General features: G+C 51.1%; 2 protein-coding genes across 4 annotated transcripts; one reads left to right on the forward strand and one right to left on the reverse strand.

The window, feature by feature from the left end:
- Nucleotides 1-186: 186 nt before the first annotated feature.
- On the forward strand, nucleotides 187-6,885 carry ZDHHC24 (zinc finger DHHC-type containing 24). 2 transcript variants are annotated; one of them, XM_059709991.1, is made up of 3 exons: nucleotides 187-538; nucleotides 2,315-2,592; nucleotides 6,569-6,885. In XM_059709991.1, the coding sequence occupies exons 1-3, from the start codon at nucleotides 258-260 to the stop codon at nucleotides 6,763-6,765; spliced, it is 756 nt and encodes a 251-aa protein (XP_059565974.1). In that variant the 5' UTR covers nucleotides 187-257; the 3' UTR covers nucleotides 6,766-6,885. The 2 variants fall into 2 exon arrangements, with proteins under 2 accessions (XP_059565974.1, XP_059565973.1); XM_059709990.1 differs by lacking the exon at nucleotides 6,569-6,885 and adding an exon at nucleotides 3,722-6,487.
- A 707-nt stretch (nucleotides 6,886-7,592) lies between these two features.
- BBS1 (Bardet-Biedl syndrome 1) lies at nucleotides 7,593-25,088 on the reverse strand. 2 transcript variants are annotated; one of them, XM_059709988.1, is made up of 17 exons: nucleotides 24,988-25,088; nucleotides 24,647-24,723; nucleotides 24,501-24,535; nucleotides 20,951-21,223; nucleotides 20,790-20,836; nucleotides 20,618-20,656; nucleotides 20,439-20,511; nucleotides 18,277-18,408; nucleotides 17,450-17,556; nucleotides 15,763-15,883; nucleotides 15,468-15,626; nucleotides 14,458-14,527; nucleotides 13,859-14,017; nucleotides 11,900-12,033; nucleotides 10,864-10,998; nucleotides 10,400-10,486; nucleotides 7,593-10,201 (listed from the first exon to the last, which is right to left on the reverse strand). In XM_059709988.1, the coding sequence occupies exons 1-17, from the start codon at nucleotides 25,032-25,034 to the stop codon at nucleotides 10,115-10,117; spliced, it is 1,782 nt and encodes a 593-aa protein (XP_059565971.1). In that variant the 5' UTR covers nucleotides 25,035-25,088; the 3' UTR covers nucleotides 7,593-10,114. The 2 variants fall into 2 exon arrangements, with proteins under 2 accessions (XP_059565971.1, XP_059565970.1); XM_059709987.1 differs by having other exon boundaries at nucleotides 15,763-15,904.
- Between the last annotated feature and the right edge of the window lie 147 nt (nucleotides 25,089-25,235).

The raw sequence follows: 25,235 nt of genomic DNA on the forward strand, positions 1-25,235 counted from the left end.
GGGCCTCCGTGGGTGGGCGGCGCTAACGCCGCTGCCCCGCCCTAGTTCCAGCGCCAACGGGATTCCAAGCATCTTCTTGGCTCACTTGGCCGTCCAATCACATCTTCGCATCCGCTGGCGACTCCACGTGACTCTAAACTCACAGCCACGCCCCTCAGAGCTTCCATTGGTCGGGGTAGACTTCCGTCTGACACTATCCCCGCCCCAATACGGAAGCGGCGGGGTACTCGGGACCCTACAGCGGGTGGGTCCAGGCCATGGGGCAGCCCAGGGCGGTGGGGAGCGCGGACGGGCCGCCCACGCGGCTGCCCCTCGTGCTCACCGCGCTGTGGGCGACGGCGGTGGGTCTGGAGCTGGCCTACGTGCTTGTGCTGGGTCCTGGGCCGCCCCCGCTGGGACCCCTGGCCCGGGCCTGCCAGCTGGCGCTGGCCGCCTTCCAGCTGCTTAACCTGCTGGGCAACGTGGGGCTCTTCCTGTGTTCGGATCCCAGCATCCGGGGCGTGATGCTGGCCGGCCACGGCCTAGGCCAGGGCTGGGCGTGAGTGGGGCACGGGATTCGGCGGTGTAGCGGGAACCTTGGACAGGGGGCGGGGCCTTGGGACCTGAAGATGTTAGAACCAGATTCTTTAGGGTCCGCTTGTTAGAACCAGAGACCTCATTTAGAACCTGGATGGGAGAGCTAGGAGTATTACTTATTCACTTACAAATTTTACCGAGCACCTACTATGTGCCAGGTAAACTATAGGCATAATAAATTATATAGAATGTTAGAAGATGGTGGTATGGAAACAAAATGTAGAGCAGGGTAGAAGGGGTGCAAGTTGCAGTTTTAAATAGGGTGGACAAGGTAAGCCTCATCAAGAAGGTGGCATTTAAGCAAAGACTTGAAGAAGGTGGGGGAGTTAGCCATGTGGGAATCTGGGGGAAGAGTGTTCCAGGCAGAGGGAACAGACAACATAAAGGCTCTGAGGCAGTTATGTGCTTAGCATGTTCCAGGAACAGCAAGAAGACCAGTGTGGCCAACGTGGAGTGAGAGAAGGGGAGGAGAGAGGTTAGACATGTAAAGACCTAGTAGGACATTGAAGGCTTTGCTTTTTACTAGAAGTGAGACGGAGAGCCATTGCAGGGTTGTTGTTTTTTAAGATTTATTTTTAATCCTCACCTGATGATATGTGTGTGTGTGTGTGTGTGTGTGTGTGTGTGTGTGTTTAATTGATTTTAGAGAGCCCTAGCTGGTTTGGCTCAGTGGACAGAGCGTCAGCCTGTGGACTGAAGGGTCCCAGGTTCGATTCCAGTCAAGGGCATGTACCTTGGTTGCGGGCTGATCGGTGTTTCTCCCTCATCGATGTTTCTAACTCTCTATCCCTCTCCCTTCCTCTCTGTAAAAAATCAATAAAATATATTTTTAAAAAATTGATTTTAGAGAGACAGGCTAGAGAGGACAAGAGAGAGAGAAACATTGATGTGAGAGAGAAACATCAATCAGTTGCCTACCATATATGCCTGACTGGGAATCAAAACCACAACCTGGGTATGTTCCCTGACTGGGAATGGAACTCAAGACCCTTCCATGCGTGGGACGATGCTCCAACCAACTGAGCCACACTGGCCAGGGTGCTATTGGAAAGTTTTGAGTAGAGGAGGGACATGACTTAGATTTTGTTGTTGTTAATCTTCATCCAAGGATCCCCCCCCCCCCATTGACTTTTTAGAGAGTGGAAGGGAGAGGGAGAGACAGAGAGGGAAACGTCAATGTGGGAGAGACACATCAACCTGTTGCCTCCTGCACGTACCCTACCGGGATTGGGGATTGAGCCTACAACAGAGGTATGTGCCCTTGACTGGAATCGAACCCCAAGATCCTTCAATCTGCAGGCTGATGCTCTAACCACTTGAGCAAAAACAGCTAGGGCATGACTTAGATTTTTAAGGATCAGTGCTGGGGTGAGACTACTCTAGGAGGGGGCAAAGGTGGAGTCAGGAAAACTAGTCAAGAGGTTGTTGCCATAATCCAGGTGAGAGTTCATGGTGACTTGGGCCAAGTGGTTGGTGACTGTGGAGGAAGGCAGAAGTTTGCTCCTGGATGTTAAAACCAGAGAAAGGCCTCAGGACTAAAGATGTCAGACCTGGAAGTGACCTCAGACCTGCAGTGCTAGAACTGGGAGGGCTGGGAAGTGGTGTTCAGCCTGCATTTACCTATGGATAACCTGAGGCTTAGCAAGGGCAACCTCTGCTTTCCCAGGACGGGCTCACAGGCATGAGACGGGGCACCCAGAGCTGCTGGGGGAACTGACCCTGTAGTTCTTCCTTGCAGTTACTGCTACCAGTGCCAGAGCCAGGTGCCGCCACGCAGCGGACATTGCTCTGCCTGCCGCGTCTGCATCCTGCGTCGGGATCACCATTGCCGCCTGCTGGGCCGCTGCGTGGGCTTTCACAACTACCGGCCCTTCCTGTGCCTGCTGCTTCATGGCGCGGGCGTCCTGCTCCACGTCTCTGTGCTGCTGGGCCCTGCCCTGGCAGCTCTGCTGCAAGCCCACACGCCTCTCCACACCGCTGCCCTCCTCCTGCTGCCCTGGCTCATGCTGCTCACAGGTGGGAGCCAGGGAAGCCTCCACAGAGAGGCAGAGGGCCTAGTAGTGGGCCATTCTGGTGGGAGATGGGGCTTTGGCCAGTCCCTAGCAATGCCCTGGGGACCCAGTCCCAGTATCATTTATTGGGGTTGGTGGTGAGGACAGCCTGGTATTCAACTGGATATGGTAAAATACAATGCTTGAATACAGGTACAGAGATCTGCCTGGGAGAATTAGGGAAGGATTCTAGGAGGTGTTGGCCGAGGAGGAAAGACTGGGGAGGTCACTGGGGGAGTATTCTAAAGGGGACCATTCTAATCGAGGCCTTGGATGTTGGGCAGGGAGCAGCAAAGGCCATTGGATGGGAATTGTGAGAATTAAGGCCAGGACAGGAGGTTAGGACTGGATGGTGGAGGCCTTGAATGCTGGTGTGAAGAGATGGCCCTCACTTGCCTGGGCAGTGGGGAGCCAGTGAAAGTTACAGGCAGGGGAAGACTTGGATCAGGAGGTTGATTGAGAGGCCAAGTTCTGGGTGACATTTATTCCTCTTTCTTCTGTCACCACCCAAGATAAAAGCCCCACTGGTCTTTTATACTCTATGTCCCCCCCGCCCGCTGCCCCAAATGCTCTGGGCTTTCTCTCCCCTGCCTTCCTCCTGACCTCTATACCCACAGTCCCCTCTGTACCCTTGTCCTGTAGTTCTTAGTGCAGCAGATACTTGTGACCGACTGTGGGCCAGGATGAAGCCTGGGAGGCCTCCACAGAGACACGCTCTACTTTTCCAGTGTAGCACACTGTACAGCTGTAATTAAGTAACTGAGAAGGGACCTCATGAATGTCTGTGAGCTCCCTGAGGTCAGAGGTTCATTCTGATATTTGCGGTGCCTGGCACCATGTCCAGCACATGGGAAGTGCTCAAACATTTGGGATGCATGAATGAGTCATACCTAAGGTAGAGGACTGTGTCTGCCCGGGTCACTGGTGTTCCCATCACCCAGCAGGGGCCGGCCAGGGAACAGACTCACTGTTTGCTGGGGGAGGAATGAACTCTGCTTCATGGTGGAGGTAGGGGGTGGCTGGAGGGCAGGAGCTGGGCTTTGGGGGACTGGGCCTGCTGCTGCCCCCTGATCCTGTCTGCTCTCTCCTTGCAGGCAGAGTGTCTCTGGCGCAGTTCGCGCTGGCCTTCGTGACGGACACGTGCGTGGCGGGTGCCCTGTTCTGCGGGGCTGGGCTGCTCTTCCATGGGATGCTGCTGCTTCGGGGCCAGACCACCTGGGAATGGGCGCGGGGCCAGCACCTTTATGACCTGGGCCCCTGCCACAACCTGCAGGCAGCCCTGGGGCCCCGCTGGGTCCTTGTCTGGCTCTGGCCCTTTCTGGCCTCCCCGTTGCCTGGGGACGGGATCACCTTCCAGACCACAGCTGATGTGGGACTGGTGGCTTCCTGACTCCAGGAAGAGCCAGAGCTGTACAGGGAGGGAGGAGGGGTGAAGGGGCTCATAATTCATTTCAGACCCACCCCCGGCCTCAGGAGGAGAGGCAGGTTGGTACTAAATGTCTGCTTTCAGCAACTCCAGCCCCATCCTTGGCCTTGCCCCTGCCCAGCTTGGACTCAGTCTCCAGGGCGTGGGCCCTGTGAGTCTGCCTCTATCAGTGGCCCCCGAGTGCAATGGAGGGTCTGGCAAGGGACTGCTTGGCCAACCTAGCTGCCCCTTTGCCAGATTAATAAAGCACCCACTTGGTTCTTGGATTCCCTCCAGCTTTGTGGGTTTCTGGTCCCGCACTGTTGCCCGGCTGCTGTTTCAGGTTCCTCTGATCACGTCTGGGAACCACTGAACACCTGAGGAGCCAGGGCTCTGCCTCTGTGGCCGTGGTGGGATGGGGTGGGAGCACCAGTGGCCAAGGTGGCATGTATTGATCCAGGGCATGAGCATCTAAAATTCTGTTTTTCTTCCTCACCCAAGAATATTTTCCCATTGATTTTTAGAGTGGGAGACAGAGAGAGAAACATCAATGTGAGAGAGACATATCGATCGGTTGCCTCCTGCACGCGCCCCAACTAGGGCCCAGGCCAGGGAGGAGCCTGCAACTTGAGGTATGAGCCCTTGGCCAGGATCAAACCCAGGACCCTTCAGTCCGCAGGCTGATGCTCTGTCCACTGAGCCAAACTGGCCAGGGCACATTTAAAATATTTTCCCAGGTTCATTGCTTTAGAGTTAGTATTCCCACATCAGCAATTTCATTGAACCTCTCTCTAGCTAACCTGATCCACTGAACAGCAATTATGTGGGTAGAAAACTTAAGGCTCTGAGAGTTGATGTGATAAGTTCATGGGGTAGTAAATGGAGGAGTCAGAATTTGAACCCAGATCTTTGTGCTTTCTCCTTCAAGCATCTGTGACAGGTCGTGCTGACAGGGCTACACTCCTCTTGGGACTGTTCAGGAGCTACTTACTAAACCTTTTCATTTAAATCTAGTAACTAATTAAATGTGACAGGTTTTAAGCACATCAATGTACCTCTTTCCTCTTCAAATCTGAAGTGATAGTAAAGAAAAAATATATGTTTACAAGGAGAAAGAAAATAGGAAGGAGACAGCAGTAGACCAGAGAGCCTGGAGTTTTAAAAGATGGAAGTGAGTGGAGGTTCATTTACTCTCTTGGCAGAGAAGTAGAGAATGAAATTGTGTTCCCAGAGGGAGGGGCCGAGAGGCAGCCAAGTTGCCTCCCAGGACCTGCAGATGCTCAGGAATTCCATGAGCACGTGGAAGGCGAGGCCTGGGGCTGACACAGGAGGGCTGACCCAGTCTGTGAGGGGCAGCTGGGATGCCTCGCCCCCAGTGCCCACCCCACCCCCGACAATCAAGCAGCCACCCTTCCGGGGTGGGAGAGGGGCTGTTTGAGAAGCTTTATGTCTCAGGGGCACGGAGAGAATAGGGATGAGGCCGGACCAAAAATGGGGTGAAGTGAACGTCTACAGATGCTGCTTGCGAGGGTGCTCTCCGGTGACATGGGCACTGCAAACCCCCTGTTCCCTCCTCTGTTTACCCCTCCTCCAGAGTATCTTGTGTGTGTGTGTGTGTGTGTGAGGTTTTTTTAGTTAAAAAGGAGATGCAAGAAAATATTTATAAAGAGAAACAACACCCTCCCACCCAACTTAAGAAATGGATACCATTTCCTTTGACGTCCCTATGGTGCCCCTCCCTGGTAGAGGACACACTACTGTCTTAATCACTCTCTGGCTTTGCTTTGTAATTTTATTACATTTGTATTGGTTTTGCGTGTTTTGAATTTTATATAAATGGAACTGTACCATGTTTATTCTTCTGTGACTTGCTTTTTCACTCATTGTTTCTGAGATTTGTCTAAATGAGTGCAGCTGTAGGGCATTCCTTCTCCTTGCTGTATGGTGACCCTTTGAATATACCACAATTTATTTTTCTATTTTGCCCCACTGTGTATGATCCCCTATGATCTATTCTTGGTCCTTGTGCTTCATGTAGATTTTAGAATCAGCTTATCAAGTTCCAACAGTACAAACCTCTTTGAGATTGTGAATGGAACCCACTGAATCTATAGATCAGTTTTGGGGAAATCAACATCTGCATGAAATTGAATTTTCCAGTTAATTCCATTTGATCTGATAGCAGACATTGTATGATTTCATTATTTTAAGTTTGTGAATGTGTTTTCTGTGGCTCAGAATGTGGTCTCTCTCAGTGAATGTCCATGTACTTCAGGAAAATGTGTATTCTGCTCAGTGGAAGCAGTCTAGAGATGTTGGTTATATCCAGTTGACTGATGGTGGTGTTGAGCTCCTTGAAAAGACACCACGATCAAAGATTGAACAGAGGACAAAAAGAGTTGAGAAAATAATAGCATTTTAAAAATAATTTCAGTGAAGAGCTGGAAGATAAAAATCTCTCAAAAACAATAAAAAGACAATCAGAGAAGAGAGAAGAAAATCAGAGGATCAATCCTGTTCTCTCTGGATTTAACAGATGCCTGGCCTCATCAGAGTTCGAGAGAGAACAGAGAAAATGGGAGGGAATTTTCTAGAACTGAAGGATGCACATCTCTACCCACAGCACAACAAATAATGACACAGGGTAAGGTGTGTCCTGACATTTCAGAGCCTCAGAGAGAGGAGGCCAGGAGCAAACGGAGCATGGGACTTCTCAACAGCGTTACAAAATAAAAAGTAATGGGAGCACTGCCTAGAAATGATGTTCTTGCATGGAAAGGATTCTCAACGTCAAATTTTACGACCCAAACTATCACATATACGTATGAATTCAATAAAGAAAATTTCAGCCTGGCTGGCGTGGCTCAGTGGTTGAGTATTGACCTATGAACCAGGAAGTCACGGTTCAATTCCCAGTCAGGGCACATGCCCAGGTTGGGGGCTCAATCCCTGAGGGGTGGGGGTGGGGCAGGAGGCAGCAAATCAATGATTCTCTCTCATCATTGATATTTCGATTTCTCCCTCTCCAAAATCAATAAAAAGATATTTTTTTAAAAAGAGAAAATTTCATGCCGAAACCGGTTTGGCTCAGTGGATAGAGCGTTGGCCTGCGGACTGAAAGGTCCCAGGTTCGATTCCGGTCAAGGGCATGTACCTGGGTTGCGGGCACATCCCCTGCAGGAGGTGTGCAGGAGGCGGCTGATCGATGTTTCTCTTTCATCGATGTTTCTAACTATCTCTCTCCCTTCCTCTCTGTAAAAAATCAATAAAATATATTTTAAAAAAAGAAAGTAGCTGTGGATATGCTTCACCAGATGAGGGTACAGATGATGGAGGAGGAAGACTCGGGTCCCAGGGATTGGGTGCTGGCCCAGGACACGGCAAAGGGAACCGGGAGACGTGCTCTGCAGCAGCTCTGGAGCCCTCCAGCCCGCTGCCCCCAGATGGAGGCAAGTGTCCAGTAAAAAGGAACGGTCAGCCCCAGCAGGGGGAGAATTAGCACAGAAAACTAAGCAAAGGAAAAAAACTGGGTAATTATTAATTCCATGAAAAACAAAAGGTACCAGTACTCAAAAGGTAATTTAATTATAGCCCAATTCTTGGTTCACAGTGAATAATTTTCACATCACAATATAAATTGTAACCCAAACTGAATATTGATTCACCTACAAACTGGAAAGACAAGGAAGGAATGGTGTCCCTCATCTGTTAGGAAAGGGAGCTGACAGATAGTGTCTGAGATTGACAAATCGAGCAAGACCAGTGTAAGCATGTTACAAAATAAATAGCTAAGATACCTGCAAGTGACTAGCAGGGGAGCAGAGCTGGGGTGGGGAGACGCTCTTCTTACGGTCTAATTCCATAGTACTAAGTAGGTTCGTGTTTTTAGATAAATATTCTTTTTACAGGCACCAACTCTCCTCCTTAATGTACACAATTTCCCGGAGTCCTGACTAGTGAGGCCATGGGTCCCGCACTGCTTCTTGCTTCATTTACACATCACCGCAGTTCATGTGTTTTCAGTAACAGCACATGGTAGTCCATCATATAAACTCACGTTGGTTGCTGGGCCTAGGAGCAGTTTCTCCGCTTTCATCATGAATAGCTATGAGAACCCAGAGCAGACCTTTTTGTTCCGAGTTCACACAGTTCATCACTTCACTGGGGTGAAAGGGACTGTAAGGTCATCTGGTTCAACACAGCCACCTGAGCAGTGGTAGCCCAGCCCGGAGGACACAGCGCCAGTGACAAGGGGCTACACCTTCTAGGGCAGGCGCTTCCTTGTCGGATAAGCTCCCTGAGAAAGCTCTTCAGGTTAAGCTAAGCCTCTGACAGTGACCCTGCTGTGCCCCAACGCCCACTCCCTGTCTGTCCATTTCCAGGTGAAACCTCCTGTGTGTTCCCCCTGCGCATCAGTTGCTTCGATCCAGAACCCTTCACTGTCCTCTCCCAATTGGTCCATGTCTGCGAGTGTGGACTGTACAGAGAGGGGGATGGGCTCTTTTTTGTCTAGACCCCTTGCTTGTCTTATTTGTATGCCATAGCGTCTATAGACGCAAGCGGTGGACCTTTCTTAATTAAATTCAAAATATCGTGGCAGTTAACTGGTTAACCTGGCCCCAGAATGCATTCCTGGGGAGAGGGGGTGGCTGTGGCTGTCACCCCAGTCCCTCACTGTGTCTTGGGCACAGAGGCTGTTGCCTGGCAGTGGCCGTCAGCTTGGGGCCCTTGGCCTCAGGGCAAAGTCTCTGCAGTTATTCCTGTCAAGTATCCCCTTTTCTGGAGCCGACTCACTTCCTCTAGAGGGGCTGCCGAGCTCATAAGATTTTAGAGCGGAATCCGGTCAAACTGCCTCATTTACACAAGGCAAAACTAAGGTCCCCAGGGATTGGGTTACAACCCTGAGCTGTCGACACACATCGGGCTGCTTCTGCTCAGAGAGGGGAAGATGTAGGTCCTCCGGGAGTGGGGCCCCTGGCTTGGGAGTGGGGCTCCTGTCTCAGGAGTGGCCCCCCAGAATGCCGAGAGGTGGCCAGGCAGACTGGCCAGGGCTGTGAGGCGCCGAGGGCCGGGACTGTGGGTCTCTGGTTCTTGTGGGCTGAACATGTGCCTTTGTTCAGCCTTCTGACTCACTCGAGCCTCTGGTCCATGCCTTTCCAGCGAATTCCCTCACTATGGCCACTGCCCGGTGAACTTTCCACTCACATGCTGCTCTGGGCTCCCGGGCATTGAAGCGCAACTTGATCGGCAATTCTGGGCTTCTGCCTCCTGTGCCACCTCCCCAGAGCCCCAGAAATGCCCCTCTGTGCCCCCCAGCACCCTCTCTGCTCCGTCTACCTGAGCCTTGCTCTCCTGGGTGTACATTCTGGACCCAAGCATCCTGTCAGCAGTGCCTGTGCGGTCTTCACCCCACGCCCTCTGCATGGAGCCTCACGGGCCTGAGACCTGACTGAGCCCAAGATTTCAGAAAAGCCCCCTGTGGGGAGGCAGCTATACTCAGGGCCCCCGAATAGAAAGAAGGGGCTCCTGCCCAGCTCACGAGGGGAGGTCAGAGCATGTGTTTTGCTTCAAACTGAACTGGCCGCAGCTAAGCCTCTGGAACCCCAGGGAGCAACAGGGGGTTCAGTCTCACCCAGTAAAGCCTCTGACTGTCCCAGGCCAGGCCCCAGCCACCTCTGGCTGGGCCAGCAGCAGCAATGGGTGCTGTGCCCAAGGGGAGCGGCAAAGGAGAAGGTGGGCCGTGCCCCTCATCTCACCTGGACTGCGTCAGAGCAGTTCCTCTGGGCTCGGGTGTGGTTTCTGGAGGAAAGTGGGGAGGACAGGGGAGCAGCCGGAGCCCAGTGAGCCGGCGCCTGCACCTTCCTGAGAGGAAAGGCGCTGAACCTCCTGGGTTGTCACTGACCTGCTGCTGTAGGTCACCCGCGGTCGGATGGCGAGCACGGGGAGCTTAGGAGGGGAGAGGGACGCTGTGGCCCAGTACCTGCTGCGCGGGGAGCAGGCTGGCCACTGCCTCTGCCCAGTCAGTGAAAGGGGCTGGATCTTCCTGGTCCCATTCCGCAGGGCTTTAATTCCAGTCCCGGGGTCAGGCAGCTGCCAGCCCCTCGCTCACAGGCATGTTGATGTGGGCACTCAGCAGGGGTGTGCTCTGGCCTTCCCGAAGCACTAGCACCTGTGGAGGAGGTGCTCATGGCAGAAGGGTCCTGCCCCCTGGAGCCCTTCCTCCCTGCTCGGCCAAGCCTGGCCTGGTCTGCACTGGCCCTAATGACAGGCCACGGTGCAGGTACCCAGCCCCAGCCGGCAGCCACCTAGGGACCTTGTCCACACGCACTCCCGCTGTCCTCCCCACGCAGTACCAACGGCCACCTACCTTGATAATGTCTGAGATGCCCTTGTCACTGAGGCTCTCCACAAAGGTCTCCAGGGGGTAGCTGAGCCCTGGCACCAACAAGGGAACCTAAGTTTGGGGACAGAGACGTTAGGAAATCAGCCCTCATGCCAGGGGAAAACCAGGACCTTCACTCCGGAAGATTCTCCTTGAGGCAGACAGGCTCCCAGAGCTGCTGCAGGACCGACAGGCTTCTGGGAGAGGCACAGGAGGGCCTGGCATGGCTGTTCTCCAGCACCGGCTGCGTGGCTCTGAGACTCCCGCAGGCTGGGAGTGGGGCAGCTGAGGCAGGTCTTGGGTGCTCTCCCCGGAGGCCCTGTTGTGCCCTAGCCTAACCTGTGGCTGCAGCCCCTGCCAGCCCTCGCCTCCGACCGGGTGGAGGCTCTGTGGGCATTTAATCAGCCCCCCGCTCCCACCTTTCCATGTCTCAGGAGGCTGTCAAGTACCTTGAAGAAGGCCCTGGGCAGGGCATAGAGTGCCTCGTTGTACAGGAAGCAGATCAGCAGCCCCAGGATGGGCCGGGCTGTCGAGGTGTTCTGCAGGTGCAGTGTGAGCTTAAAGGTGGGGCCCAGGCCTTGAACCTGTGGAGAGGGTGGAGTGGGTAGACCTAGCGGCCTTGGGCGTGGGACACGGTGTGCCCCGGCCCTGCTTCCTCGTCAGTGTCCTCAAGTCACCCTCCTCCAGCTGTTCTAGCTCACTGTCCACCTGCCTCCCAAATGCCCAGAAGGCCGGCTCCAGTGGGTACAGGAATCAGCCAAGGCCCAGGTCCGGGAAGAGGTTTGAGAGGCCACTCGGCAAGTTGGGTCAGAGGCAGAGCTGGCCTCGGGATACAAGTCCCAGCTGCTACCCGAGTCCTCACCACTGCCCCTGCCCCTGCCCCTCTTCCTAGAGCTTGGCCCACCTCCCCTCTCATCCTGCAGCGGCCAAAATGGTTTCATTTTCCTCCCTCTTACCCTCGGTTGCGCTGTAGCTTCTTCCTCTCTCTCTCTCTATCCACTTTCTTTAGGGAAAGAGAAGTCAGAAGCCCAGTTGGGACAGATGGCACCCCCCAGGGACCTACTGAGAGCTGGTTGGAGCCCCGATGACCTTAAGGCCACCTGTGTGTGGGTGCCTGTGCAAGCCTCAGGCAGTTACTGAAATGAACAGCTTTCTTCCCGGTACCATGGCAGGAGGAGTCCCTCCAGGCTCCTGGGAGAAAAATCCCAAGGCGAGGAGTTGTGTGCCCTGCCCCAAGTCTGGGGCTTTTCTGAGCACAACTTGGAATGAGGGAGCTGGAGGGTGTGTCCCTGTGTGGCCAGCGCGGGGCAGAGGCAGCCCAGGAGAGAGAAGGTGAGCACGCTCTCACAAAGGAGGACCTGGTCCCTGGGCCTGTGGGAAGGTGAGAAGGGGCTCGGGGCCTAGTTGACTTGGAATTGGCTCTGGGGCTGCAGGGCCCCCACCCACCCTGAGGCTGCCGACTTCCCCCGACACCTGGGTGCTCACCACAGCGTGTAGCTTGAGTGGCTCCCGGGCTGTCGCAGACACGGGGCTCAGGCTGGACTCAAGGGCCTGCACGTAGGCACGGGCGGCCCGGAGGCGCAGCAGGTAGAGGTCGGTCTGGAAGGTCCGGTGCATGGCTGAGGAGACACACAGAGTGCTGACGCTGGAGGTGGGGAGGGGAGGCGGGGGCGGGTGCAGGGGGCGGGGAGAGTGCAAGACGAAGGTACAGGGGGCAGGGTCTGCAGAGGCTGGGGAGGTGGGGAAAAGGAGGGCCAAGGTCCACCAGTCCAGCCTTCTGATGACACTGGATGCTGGACTATTTCCTGCTTCCTCTTCCTGGTTCTACCACCTCGCTGCCCGCACAATCTCAGGGTCCTTTGCTGGCTGCTTCCATTCCACCATAAGCACTGGTGTTCCCTGGAGTCTTGTCCTTGGTCCTCTTCTCCTCTGTCTTTCTCCCGTGGACAACCCATGTCCGGCCCTGGCCGTGACCACTCCAAAGAGGAACAACTGTGAGGGATGCGTGCCTGCTGGGTCTTCGGTGCCCACCTCAGGGCCTGGCCCATGTCCACACTTGACAGGGCGTCTCCAGCAGCTCAGCACCTGGGGCAGCCTCCTGCTTCTAACTGCCTAATGGCCACTGCACCTGGATGCACCATCAACGCTGCAAATTCAGTGATGCAGACACCAAGCTCATTTCCCTTCCTCCGCCACGGCATCCCACCCCTCAAGTCACCCAGGTGCACCCCTCACTCTAGTCATTTGTCAAGATCGATGACTCGTCCTCAAAGCCAGCTCCAGAGCCCACCCGTGCGGCACTCCTGTGGTCTCTCCAGATTTAGCACTTGGTCTGCCCTCTGTCCTTGACTTTATGAGGTGCTTTTTTGCCATTCACAAGTTTTACGTCTTTATGTTATCCCATCTAGTAATCTTTCCTTTTCCTTTCGTACTTTAACAGTTTTATTTTTAATTTACCGGGAATCTTGTGTTTGCTATGAGGTAGAGTTCTAAATTTTTTTTCTAGAAGCAAGTTGTTCTAATTACGTTTTGTGGACAGTGTCTTCTTTCCCCACTAATTTGAAACAATACCTTTAACATAAACTAACTTTCCACATAAACAAGGGCCTGTTTCTGGACTTCCTAAATGTGCCATTGATCGGTATCAATTCCCCTATTGGTATCACAGCTGTGAATTCCTACAGCTTCAGTGATCGGCTAAGTCCCCTCATTCCCACTGTCTCCAAACTTCTCAGCGTTACTGTTAGAATCAGTTGGTCAGGTCCTCAAAATCAATCCCAGGGGGCTGTGCTGTTACTTCGCTAGGTCTCTAGACTACTTCTGGAAGCTGTTCATTAATCCACAGCCTTACCTTAGGTCTTGCCACCCGGAGACTTGGTAAATGTCGTCATTCATGTGGCCTCTGATGTTCATGAGAGCAGTTTTATAATCTCCTTTATTGGATTTTGTACGTCTTCTTCAGTTTGTTTCTAGAGATTTCCTTGCCATTGTGGATGGAAACTTTCCATCATATTTTCTAACTGGTTATTATTGGTATACACAAAAGCTATTGATTTCTGAATATTTTACACTTGGTCACCTTTGAGAACTTCCTAATTATTTCTTTAGTATACCAATCGCTTTTCTTGGGTTCTCTAGGCTACAATAGTCTGTTAGTTATTTTCTTTATCCTCTAATTTACCTTTAAACTGCAAGCCAGATCCCTTGTTAAGGCAGAGCTGGTTGAGTTACTGCATTTTTCTGCTTCACATCTTTCCCAGCTCCCACTAACTTAAACAAAAACATCTTAGCTTTGCGTTCCAGGCCCTTTCGAAGCGGCTCTGACGGCCTTTCCGGCCTCCCCTCTGGCCTCTTGGCCTCCCTGCCCACACCCACAGCTCCCTGGCTGAGGCTGCTTGAATTCAGAGCAGCAGAGGAAGAGGAAGGGCCTGGCCTGAGTCTCACCGGTGCCGGCCTCCCGCTCTCGCAGCGTCTGGTCCACATAAAGCCGCGTCTTTCGGGGCACGCTGAGTTTTGTGGCCTGGGCTGGTGGGGGGCCCAGCTCACCTCCCCCCTCCACAAACACTGCTGTGCGCTTCAGGATCTTGATGATCAGGCCACCACCTAGGGAAGTGGACAGCCAGAAACAGACGTGAGCTCCCTCCCCAGTCACACTACATTCCAATCTCTCTTCCCCAAACCATCCGCCTCATCTCTGTACATGTCTGCCTTGCTGCTGAGACTGCGCTTCTGGAAGGGGTGACGTCTGTCTAAACACCCTCCTACCATTGGTTATTTCATTCACTTCAGTTACTTGTGGAGCATTTTGATGTTCCTGGTGTGGCAGGCGCTGGGGATGCTGGGTGAACCGGAGACACAATCCAGCCCAGGGCCTGGCCCTGAGGTCACCAGGTCAAACCGCTGATGAGCTGTGCCGTATCTGCCAGCCTTGCTTTCCACACCCACATCCTCCCGTGCCTCCCATCCACCTTCTCTCCTTCCCAGGGCTGGCCTGTTCCCTTCACTCCTAACTCGAACCCCTTGCCAGGTCCGACGCCCCTCACCTCGCGTCGTCATGATGAGGGTGTTATCTTCCCGCCCGAAGCGGCCAAAGCAAAGGCTGGTCACTGCATCCTACGGTGCAGACACTCGAGTTTATTTAGGAAAATATCTTGGAGAGAAGAGCAAGACTGCGGGAGAGGGGTAAGGTTGGGGGCCCCCAGATATGCCATAACAGGTGAGATGGGAGGCGAGGCCTGGGGCAGTGCTGCCTCTGAAATAGCTCCTCTGTTCTCATCTCCCTCCAGCCTCTCTGCCACGGCTATCGTTCCAGACTAAACATCCCTGGGCTTGTGGGGTCAGCTTCCTAACAGGCTTCCCAGGACAGTCTCTCTCCCCGTGTGTCCTTCACAGCTGCCTCTGCTGCCTCTCAAAACCAACGTGACCATGTTGACTCTCTTCCAGAAAACCTCCCACGGCTCTTGTACTCCCTGTCCCCTTCCACACGTGGCTCTAGCCCACCTTTTCTGTCAGCTCTTTACTCTTTACCTTCTCCCAACCCACAACACCTGCCCTCAAATCTTCTATTGTGGCATAGGGCACCTTACACATTCACACACAAGTTCCACTTGTGATATACACTGGATCTGATGTTGCTGGTTGTGACCCATTAAATTGATTTAATGACTCACAACTTAGTGTTGGAAAAACTCTTTTCCGAATTCATCAAACTCCCTGGCTTCCCTAACCAAGAGCACGCGTGCCTCTCATCCCTGAGTTCCATCCCCATTTGTCTACCGCCGATACTCAGCCCGCTCTGCTTTTTCAGCACTTTGTGTCTGCCTGCCTTTTATTTGAATCAGTTGTCTTTCGCTGGCTGTCACCTTGGATACTAAGCTCCCTGAAGGCAAGGGTCTAGCATTGTTTTATACCCTCAATACAATGAGTTGTGCATATGAAGTGCTCAACAAATGTTTTTGAAATGCATTAAAAGTCAAGGGCAGTGGATAGAGTGGAATCAGGAGGCAGCTAAGCTGCCCTCGAGGTGGGAGTGAGGCAAAGAGTCAGGGCTCACCGGGGTGCGGATGACATTGAGCAGGGTCTTGTCATGGTAAATGCGGACCTCTCCATTGGCTAGCCCGGCCATGACGGCCTGCAGGCCCCGGGAATGCTGCTCCAGGAGGTTCATGGTCAGGATGGCTGCAGGCATCTGCACCGTCCACAGCCTCTTACCCTGGGAGGGAATAGCCAGGTGTCTTCAGGGGTCTTAGGGGTTAGAATGGACAGAGGGGGTGGCTAGAATTGCTGGGAAGGGGACCTGGGAGACATGCATGGAGGGGTGGGGGTGGGTGCTTGCCCGGAGGCCATACCTTGTGGGTGAAGCCATGCAGGCTGTCTTGGTTGCTGCCCACCACCAGGACCTTGTGGACCCGGACAAGCCCCACAGGCTGGGCGCTCAGCTCGATGCAGTACTTGGGGCACTTGGAGTCTCTGTGGAGTAGAGAGACTCTCCTAGCCCAGAGAAACCCTCTCTCTCCCCTGGCTTACCCTCCTCTTTCTAAGCCCCATAGACTATCCTGGAAGGAACCTTGGCCCCAAAGCAGAGGACTGTGGTATTCTTCCCACCTGTACCTCTCAATAGCTGTGTGACCTTGAGGAACATGAAGTGTGTCCTCCTTCCTGGCCGCCCCCCCACCTTCACTACAGGGATCTGTGTGATGACCTGGCAGTTGACTGTTTACAGCGAGTGGAGCCAGATGTAGTGCCAGTGGACTTAGGCACTTTAGTAATTTATCAGAACAGCTCGGAGTTGTTGTGTAATTGCACTGCTTCCATGTCCTGACCTCTGAATCTCTTTCTCTCTCTTTTAAAAAATATATTGTTATTAATTTCACAGAGGAAGGGAGAGGGAGAGATGGAAACATCAATGATGAGAGAGAATCATTGATCGGCTGCCTTCCACACGCCCCCTACTGGGGATTAAGCCCACAACCCCAGGCATGTGCCCTTGACTGGAATCGAACCCGGGACCCTTCAGTCCACAGGCTGACACTCTATCCACTGAGCAAAACCGGCTAGGGCTGAATCTATTTCTCTTACCCAGAAAGTAGGGGTAGTTCCTGCCTACCAATCACAGGCCATGGCCCATTTTCTTCATCACCAAGTCTGGGCCAACGTCATGTCCCAGCTGAGGCCCTCCCACCGGTCCCTGGGCCTCCTGCCAATCTACCCTCCACGCAGCAGAGTAATCTTTTAAATGTGTAAATGGATCATGTCATTCTTCTGAGTAAAATCCCACAGCAGCTTTCCACTAGGCTTCAGATAAAACCCAAAATCTTGACCACATCCAAATGGGTCCTGCATGAGCCAACCTGGTCTTCACGTCGTTTCTGCCCACCCTCCTCCGTGCCCACCTCGCTTGAGCAGCATATGCCAGTGTCTCCCCACCTGAGGTTCTTAGTTCTCTCTGCCAACACTCCTCCTGCACTTTGTGACAAACTGGCCCCTTCCTCACCTTCACATCATTTCCACAGACAGGCATTTGCTGACCACCTTGACCCCATTATTTCTTCCCACTGAGCCTGTATTTTCCCTCCACTGCATGTATCCAATTTGCAATATTATCTTGGTTTGTTGACTTTAATATCTATCTTCCCATATGGGTAGGAACTGTGTTCATTTTGTTCATCAATACCTTATACAATGCTTAAGTAGGTGCTCAAAAACATCTCTCAATTAAAAAAATGAATGTTGTAAGGAATATCAAACTACCCACTGTAAAGTGTCTCATACCTATAAAACAATATAACACATATGAGAGACTATTTTTATTTCTTCCAATTTCTGACTGCATTGCTTATGTGCTTCAGCCACCCAGCTGGTCTCTCACTTCACCAACCCCCGTCACACAAGCCTCCAGATACCCCCTGGGCTCCTGGTTCAGCCTCCTATGTGCACATCTCAGCTCTTTCCATTCCCCAATTCCAGCCCCAAGCCCCCTCAGAAACTGCCAGGTATCTGAGATGTTCTCTCTAGCCCGAGACCACGTGTGGCTACCTTCTCAGGATGTAGATGTTCCCATTGCGGCAGGCAGCGGCAAGCCGGAACTCCACATCGAACTGGCCAGAAGCCTCCAGGAAGACGGGGACGCTGGGTAGGTTCATCTGCGAAGAAGAGGCTCAAACATCCCATTTCTCTGGAGCCCCAGTCCTTCCCTACCTTGAAGGGACCGACTCCTCTTTATCTGAAATCCCAACTTCCTCACGCATACCCAGCTGGTCAGTTTAAACTCGTACAATTTTTCTGGAGGGAAACTGAGCAACATGTAGCACAAGCCTTTGACTAAACTACGCCACTTCTAGGAATGCAGCCTAAGGAAATATTTAGACAAGCATGCAGAGACATTTGGGCAGGAATGCCTAGTGCAGTGGTGTTAATAGTGAAAACTATTATTGGAAAACAACTTAAACCCACAATAGGTGACGGGGTAAGTAAAAGTGGTGAATCTATGAAATGGATACTGCGAGGCCTTTGAAAAGGAGGATGTGGTTTTATATAGATGTGGAAAGACACTGATGAGCTACTGCTACGTGAAAAGAGCAAGTTATACGATCCTGTACCACAAGGCCATTTTTGTAAAAAAAAAAAATATATATAGTTATATATCTATATCTAAGTATGAAAATGTCAGGAAAGACATATGATGAAACTTTAATGGTAAATGTCTGTAGTGGTGGGATTTCTTTATATATTTTTTCTTTATGCTGATCTATATTTTATAATTTTTCATGTATTACCAAGAACTGGGAGCGGGAGATGTGGGGGGACAGAGGGAGGGAATGCAGCCTGGGCCTCAGGTGTTCTGTTTCAGGCCCCACACTGACCGTGGCCAAAGTGGTGAAGGCCTCTGGGTCCAGCACCAGGAGCTCCCTGTTCTCAGTGCCCAGCACCAAGCATGACACAGCATCTTCGTCGGCCAGGTTCTTCTTTAAGGTGGTCATGGTGGTGATGACTGTCTGCAGAAGGGCTCCACGGGTCAGTCCGGATCCCCACACACCATTCTCCCCATTCACCCCCAAGAAACCACAGGAGGGAAGAAAGAGGATAAAACAGGAGGAAGAGTATAGAGGGGCAAAAGAAGATTTATGTACAAAGGTGTTTAGTGCAACAAACCTCACTTTCTAACAAAAGAAGGTTGTCTAAGTCAGTGATGGCGAACCTATGACACGTGTGTCAGAGGTAACACGCGAACTCATTTTTTTGGTTGATTTTTCTTTGTTAAATGGCATATAAATATCAAAAATATAAGTCTTTGTTTTACTATGGTTGCAAATATAAAAAAATTTCTTTATGTGACACGGCACCAGAGTTAAGTTAGAGTTTTTCAAAATGCTGACACGCCGAGCTCAAAAGGTTTGCCATCACTGGTCTAAGTAAATTATGAACTATCCATATGATCCTAAACCATGCAGTCATTTAAAAAATCACATTTTAAAAGAAGATTCAAAGATAGGGAGAATACTTCTAATGTATTAAGAGAAAAAATAGGTAAAAAGTTACATTAGTATAATCTCAGTTTTTAAAAATGAATAGAAAAACATGCTGAAAGGCTAAAGCCTTAAATACTAAGACTGGTTATCTCTGGACAACAAGCTCACAGGTGCTATTTAATTTCTCAGTGTGCTTATCTGTAATTTCTACAGTGGGCACATGTTCCTTTGTCATTGTGATCGGAGAGAAAACAAAAGAGAAGGGGATGACCCCTTTTTAGGAATTTCTCCTATGGAAATATTTTAGCAGGACCAAATGTTTCTTTGAATAAAGCTGCTCACTGTGATTATCTTTCCCCCCCCCCCCCATATATTTTTATTGATTTCAGGGAGGAAGGGAGAGGGAAGGATAGATAGAAACATTAATGATGAGAAGGAATCATTGATGGACTATCTCCTGCACGCCCCCTACTAAGGATCAAGCCCACAACCGGGGCATGTGCCCTTGACCGGAATCGAACCCGGGACCCTTCAGTCCTCAGGCCGACGCTCTATCCACTGAGCCAAACCGGCTAGGGCTGTGTGATTATCTTTAAGATTACAAGCTGAGTGGAAGGAGAAAGGTTACAGAAGTATGGAACTTAGTGGCTCCCAATCATGTACCCATGACACACTTAGAAAGCTTGCCCTCTGCCCCAAAACTGCATCTTTTGAGCAACGATTCCCTTCCTGGTTTTAGAAGGACTCAAAGATATTGGCAGCTGTGGATCTGAGCTGCTGACTAGCAGGAGAGAACATGCTTCTCACAGAATTGGTCTAAGACTAGCCAACGGCTGAGGGCTGTGTTGATCAACATGTTTGGCTCAAGTGACCTCATGGCTCCCATGAGGCTTTTTTAAAATGCAGAGAACAGCTCTAGGAGTCTGTCCCTGGACTCAGGGTCAGCCCCCAGGCCAGGAGCCAATAGAGTTCATCAGTGAATGGGTTCATCAATAAAGCAATTAAAAGTATAACTAAGAAAAAAACTATGAAGTGAATAAAAGGGACACATTTCTTGTTCAATGAGTTGCAGGTGGCTAGTTATATAAACACTGAATGACATAATGAAAAATCAATTAAATAATCCAGGGCCACTAAAACCATAGTTCTTAAATTATTTAATGTTCAAAATATGTCATGTTACTCAAGGGAAACAGGATAGAAAAGTGTATTTATGAAGGAAATGTACCAAAACAAGAAGAGCAAGTACCTCAGGTAGACTGTAGTCATTTCTATTTCTCCTTTATACTTTTCTTTTCCAAATGTTCTCTTATGAGAACATATTACCTTTACCCTCACGACAATGAAAGCTCCATAAAGTTATATAACTATAAGTCAAGCCAAAGCTGTCACTTGACTGGAAAAGCAGAGGGCCTGCCGCTTTGTGACCATATCTATGAGGCAGGATTGGAAGGGAAACTGCAAAATGAAACTAGTCAGGTCTGGTTGTAGAATTGACCACTGATGTTAAACAATGACCATATTTTTAATGGAGAAATGACGACAAGGGGCATTACCTGACGTTTGATGGCCTTGGACTTGTGCTGGCTCACGAATGCCTCCATTTCACTCAGCTCCAGCTGCAGAAACCTGGAGAGAACATGCAGCCGCGTGCCCTGGGCCTGGCGATCCACCGGCCACTCAGCACTCACTGCCCCTGGAGCTGCCGGAGCCCAGGCCCTCAGAGGGCCCTTACCTGAGCGACTGTACAGACAACGGCACCTCTGCCTTCTCCCTGAGAAGAGAGGGGCAATCATGGCAGGTTTAGTTGAGGAACAGAGCCCCGGGGTTCGACCAAGAGCTCTGGGATGAAAGAGTCGGAGAGGAGGGCGGGGTGGGAGGTGGAGGAAGGGGAGGTGGGCTCTCACCGGATGTCTTCCAGCATCTCCTTCAGGGTCACGGGGTCGATCCGGTCCTATAACAGCATAGGAAGGAGGGAAAGCCTGTGAACTCCAGAGCCAGGCAGAGAAGGAGGATGCCCCAGTGGCTGCCATCTTTGCCTTCTTGTTCCCATCCCCACATCACTTACCTCTTTGGCTTGGTTCCAAAGATCTTCTTCTAGGGGGTTTGCAGGCAACTGGGGCAGGCTGAACTTGAAGTAGGGCCTAAGATTCTTATACACATACACGCAAGGGCCGGAAGCAAGTGCCAGAGCTGGTGTTCGCGGCTCATGGTGGTCCTTGAGGAAGGTGGCAGCAGCGGCCGGTAGCTCAGGCAGTGGGCTTTCAGTCAGTACTCGGGGTCCTTTGAGCACCTTCAGGCGGGGCTGCTGCCCGCCCGGGCCAAGGTCCCCCACCACCAGCTGTAAAGAGAGGCAGCTTACTCCAGGCTCAGGGCCTAAAGACCTTGCCCCGGACCCTCTTCTTGGGCTCAGTCCTTTTGCTGGTGATCATTCATTCACTCCCACCCAACAGCAAATGCTCTGTGATAAGGCTTGCAAGCTCTGTGACCTTGGGAAAGTTGCTTAAACTTCCTGTGCCTGTTTTCCCACCAGCAAAATGGGTCTATCAACTTCATGACACTTGTAGTGAAAATCAAATGGATAATGAGTTACAGAACATGGCGAGTCCTAGTGAGGAGTAGGTGGCAGCTCACGTTTGCATTATTCATTCAGTAAACATTTCAGGGCCTGCTCCCTGCCAGGCACTATTCTAGACACTGGGACGGTGGCCGAGGTCCGTGGGGCACTGGAAACTCTGGGCTTCTGACGCCTGACTTCCAAATGGGAACACAGCTAAGGAAGCAGAAGCAAGCACTCAGAGCAGAATGTGCTCTGTGGGTGCAGGGAACAAAACCAAGCTCTTCAGTCTGTTTTTTTGTTTTGTTATTCTTTAATTCTCATCCGAGGATGTGTTTAGAGAGGAAGGGAGAGAAAAAGAGAATGAGAGAGAGAAACATTGATGTGAAAGAGAAACACCAATTGGCCATCCCCCCACACACATGCCCCAACCTGGAATCGAACCTGCAACCTGGGTATGTGCCCTGATTGGGAATTGAACCCACAACCTTTTGGTGTACAGGATGATGCTCCAACCGAGACAGGGCCAGTCTTCATTTTTCACCCTCCAACCCATACTCCATGCCACTGCAGCTGCCATGCAAGCCCATTCTCCTGACGAGGCCTTCAAGGCTCTCTGATCTAGCTCCCAATTTGTTCACCATCACCTTCGCACCCATGCTATGCTCCAGCCAGAATGGGGGCTGCCACAGAACGTCTCGATTCCGAGCATGTACAGTGCACCAGGAGCCACGCCAGGAATTCCATTTAATCTTCTCAACACCATATGAGGTAGGTGTTACTGTTAGCCCCATGTCACAAATGAGAAGGCTGTGGCTTAGCGCGATTATGTAAATGTTCACACAGCTCGTATGTGGTAGACCTGGAACTGGAACCTAGTCTGTCTGAATCCGAAGCCAGTGGCCTTAACTACTATTTTACATTGGCCTCAACTTCTAACTCCAAAACTCCTCTTTCCAAGTACGCTGTGAACTTCCAAGCCTCTGCGCCTCTGCCTGGGGTGCTGGGTTGCTCTCCCCTCCTCTCTCCTGTGCATTCTTCATACACTTCCTTCACCCTTCAAAAGGCAGTTCACATGTGACTGCCTCCTGGTGCCTCCAGAGAGCTTTCATTATCCTCTCCCTGGTGCTCCCACAATACTTTCCATGTGTTCTATTGTAGCACCCATCATTTCCCCACAAATAGTTATCAAGTACCTAATTTGTGCCAGGCACTGGGTTAGATGTTGGGAATCAACAGTAAGCAAACTAGTCATTAAAAAAGGCATCACGCCAAAGCATTTAACATTTTACATTTGTTAGCGGATCAGATTTCTCCACACTTCACTGCTGTAAACTCAATGCCAAGCACACACTGGGTGTTCAGTCTGTATCTCCTCCAGACTGTACACTGATTCATTTCTGAGTTTACTGTCTGCACAATGGCTGGCACACAGTAGGGGTTCACTGTATGCTTGTTGAATTGCTAAGTGCATTACATATAGGAATTTGGGGTCAAAAGGCAACAAATCCTACCGCACTTTCCATGTATCCTTGAGCCGCCCACCTAATGCGCCCATTGTGGGTTCACTGCCCAGGACAAAGGTTGAGCTAAATAGTGGAACAAATAAATAACAGAATCCGACAGGCCCAGGTCTGCCGCTTTCTACAAACTCAGTAAACTTAGCCTCTCTGAGTCCATTTCCCCATTAACAAGATGGGGATCAGTAATATCTAAGTATGTGAAAATGCCTCAAAGAGGGTCTAGTCCAGAAATGGATACTTAATATATGTTAACTTCCCATCCTATCGGGGCATGTACGGGAGGCAACCAATCAATGTTTCTCTTTCTCTCTCCCTTCCCTTCTCTCTCTCTCTAAAAAAAAAAAAAAAGTTCTGGGGTGAGAACTAACTAAATAAAAACCTGTGCCTTTAAAATTATTTATTTCTATGTTTACATTTTATTTACCTTTATGTTTATGTATTTATTTTTAAATATATATACATTTTTAAAATTTATTTCAGAGAAGAAGGGAGAGGGAGATAGAAACATCCATATTGAGAGAATCATTAATTGGCTGCCTACTGCATGCCCCCTACTGGGGATCGAGCCCACGACCCAGGCAGGCCTCAACTTGGTTCATGGGTCAACGGGCTATTTTTATGTTTAAAATTAAATTTCAACCTTTTTATTATGGAAAAATTTCAGTCACAGACAAAAGTAGACAGACTCATATAATGAACCCATCACCCAGCTTCAACCATTATCAGCTCATGGCTAATCTTAAAATCGATGTCCTTTTGATAAACATAAAAGTCCCTTCAATTCCTTTCTACTTCCCCTCCAGATTCTAACCAGGGGTGGGCAAACTTTTTGACTCGAGGGCCACAATGGGTTCTTAAACTGGACCGGAGGGCCAGAACAAAAGCATGGATGGAGTGTTTGTGTGAACTAATATAAATTCAAAGTAAACATCATTACATAAAAGGGTATGGTCTTTTTTTTTTTTTAAGTTTTATTCGGCCTACGGGCAGTAGTTTGCCCACGGCTGTATCTAACCCCTCACATCCAGCCAAGGGAGGTGCCTGCCCTTCCAGCAAAGAATTAACAAAACTAAGAGGCTTTGTCTTAGCAAAATGCCCAGCAGCACTTGTTCTGCTTTACTTTCTGCATTCTGTATCATGAATTCTATGGGACCTCTTCACCTTCTGCATAAAGATAAAATTTAACACTAGCCTGGCTGGCGTGGCTCAATGGATAGGGCATCAGCCTGCGGACTGAAGGGTCCCAGGTTCGATTCAGGTCAAGGGCACATGCCTAGGTTGCAGGTTCAATCCCCAGTGTGAGGCCTGCAGGAAACAGCCAATCAATGATTCTCATCATTGATGTTTCTCTCTCTCTCTCCCTTCCCCTTCCTCTCTAAAATCAATTTTAAAAAATTAACACTAAATGTGCTATTTCAGAGTACTCATGAATTCCACCCAGATTATGCTGAGCTTCTTTGGGGCCATGGGGACATGTCAATTCTGGTATTTCCCCCTGCTACCCCCCCAATTCTCTTTCTGCGACGGTGATACCGTACCTTGTACTCCCCGTCCCCATGCAGATCTGCCAGCGCTGGAAAACACAAAAGAGCCATAAGCCAGGGCATCAGCCCAGCGGCTTCACTACAGAACCGTCATCTGACAACTCATCTCCCCAGAACCGGGGCAGCAGCCCCAGACTCACCCAGGCAGGCGGAAAAGGTGTGGATGTTGGCCAGGGGGTCGTAGTGCGCATCCAGCCATTTCGAACTGGCTTCATTGCTGGGAGAGGAGGGAAAGAGTTGGAGAGCGAGTACCCAGGGAGGGAGCCCGTCTCTGAGAGTGAGGTGTGTGGGGAGCCCCGAACTGGGGGTCCAAGTCCAGGCTCCATCACTGACCGCGGGACACACACACACTACACACACACACGCGCGACACACTGCTTGGGCCTGTTTCCCTAGCTGTTCAAGAACGTCAGGAGCCAGATCCCGGGGGCACCCTCTTCACATCTGTAGGAAAAGAGGCCGCAAGGACTGTGGCCTTCACCTCTCAGCTTTGCCGCCGTCGAAATTCAACGGAGACGCAGCTGCCATCTTCGCAGGCGTCGCCCTGGCAACCGGCTCCAGCCGCCGTGCAGCATCCAAGCGCTCCGGGTTCCGGAAAGCTCGCGTACAAACGTTCCGGCAGCGCAACGTTCCGGCCCGAGCCTGGGGAGCCATGCGGGATGTGCTGGCTTCTTTGCTGGGCTTCTGGCGGCTAAAGGGCAATCCCTCATCCCAGCTCATAGGATTTAT

The sequence above is a fragment of the Myotis daubentonii genome, chromosome 9, assembly GCF_963259705.1.
Source record: "Myotis daubentonii chromosome 9, mMyoDau2.1, whole genome shotgun sequence".
In the NCBI taxonomy this organism is placed as follows: domain Eukaryota; kingdom Metazoa; phylum Chordata; class Mammalia; order Chiroptera; family Vespertilionidae; genus Myotis; species Myotis daubentonii.

Coding starts and splice junctions, on each gene's coding strand:
- ZDHHC24 (XM_059709990.1), top strand. CDS start 258: ATGGGGCAGCCCAGGGCGGTGGGGAGCGCGGACGGGCCGCCCACGCGG. Junction 539..2,314: donor GGCCTAGGCCAGGGCTGGGC/GTGAGTGGGGCA, acceptor TCTTCCTTGCAG/TTACTGCTACCAGTGCCAGA. Junction 2,593..3,721: donor CTGGCTCATGCTGCTCACAG/GTGGGAGCCAGG, acceptor CTCTCCTTGCAG/GCAGAGTGTCTCTGGCGCAG.
- BBS1 (XM_059709987.1), bottom strand. CDS start 25,034: ATGGCAGCTGCGTCTCCGTTGAATTTCGACGGCGGCAAAGCTGAGAG. Junction 21,224..24,500: donor ATGGGGACGGGGAGTACAAG/GTACGGTATCAC, acceptor CTCTCTTTACAG/CTGGTGGTGGGGGACCTTGG. Junction 12,034..13,858: donor AGAGCGGGAGGCCGGCACCG/GTGAGACTCAGG, acceptor GTGTCTCCTCAG/CCATGCACCGGACCTTCCAG.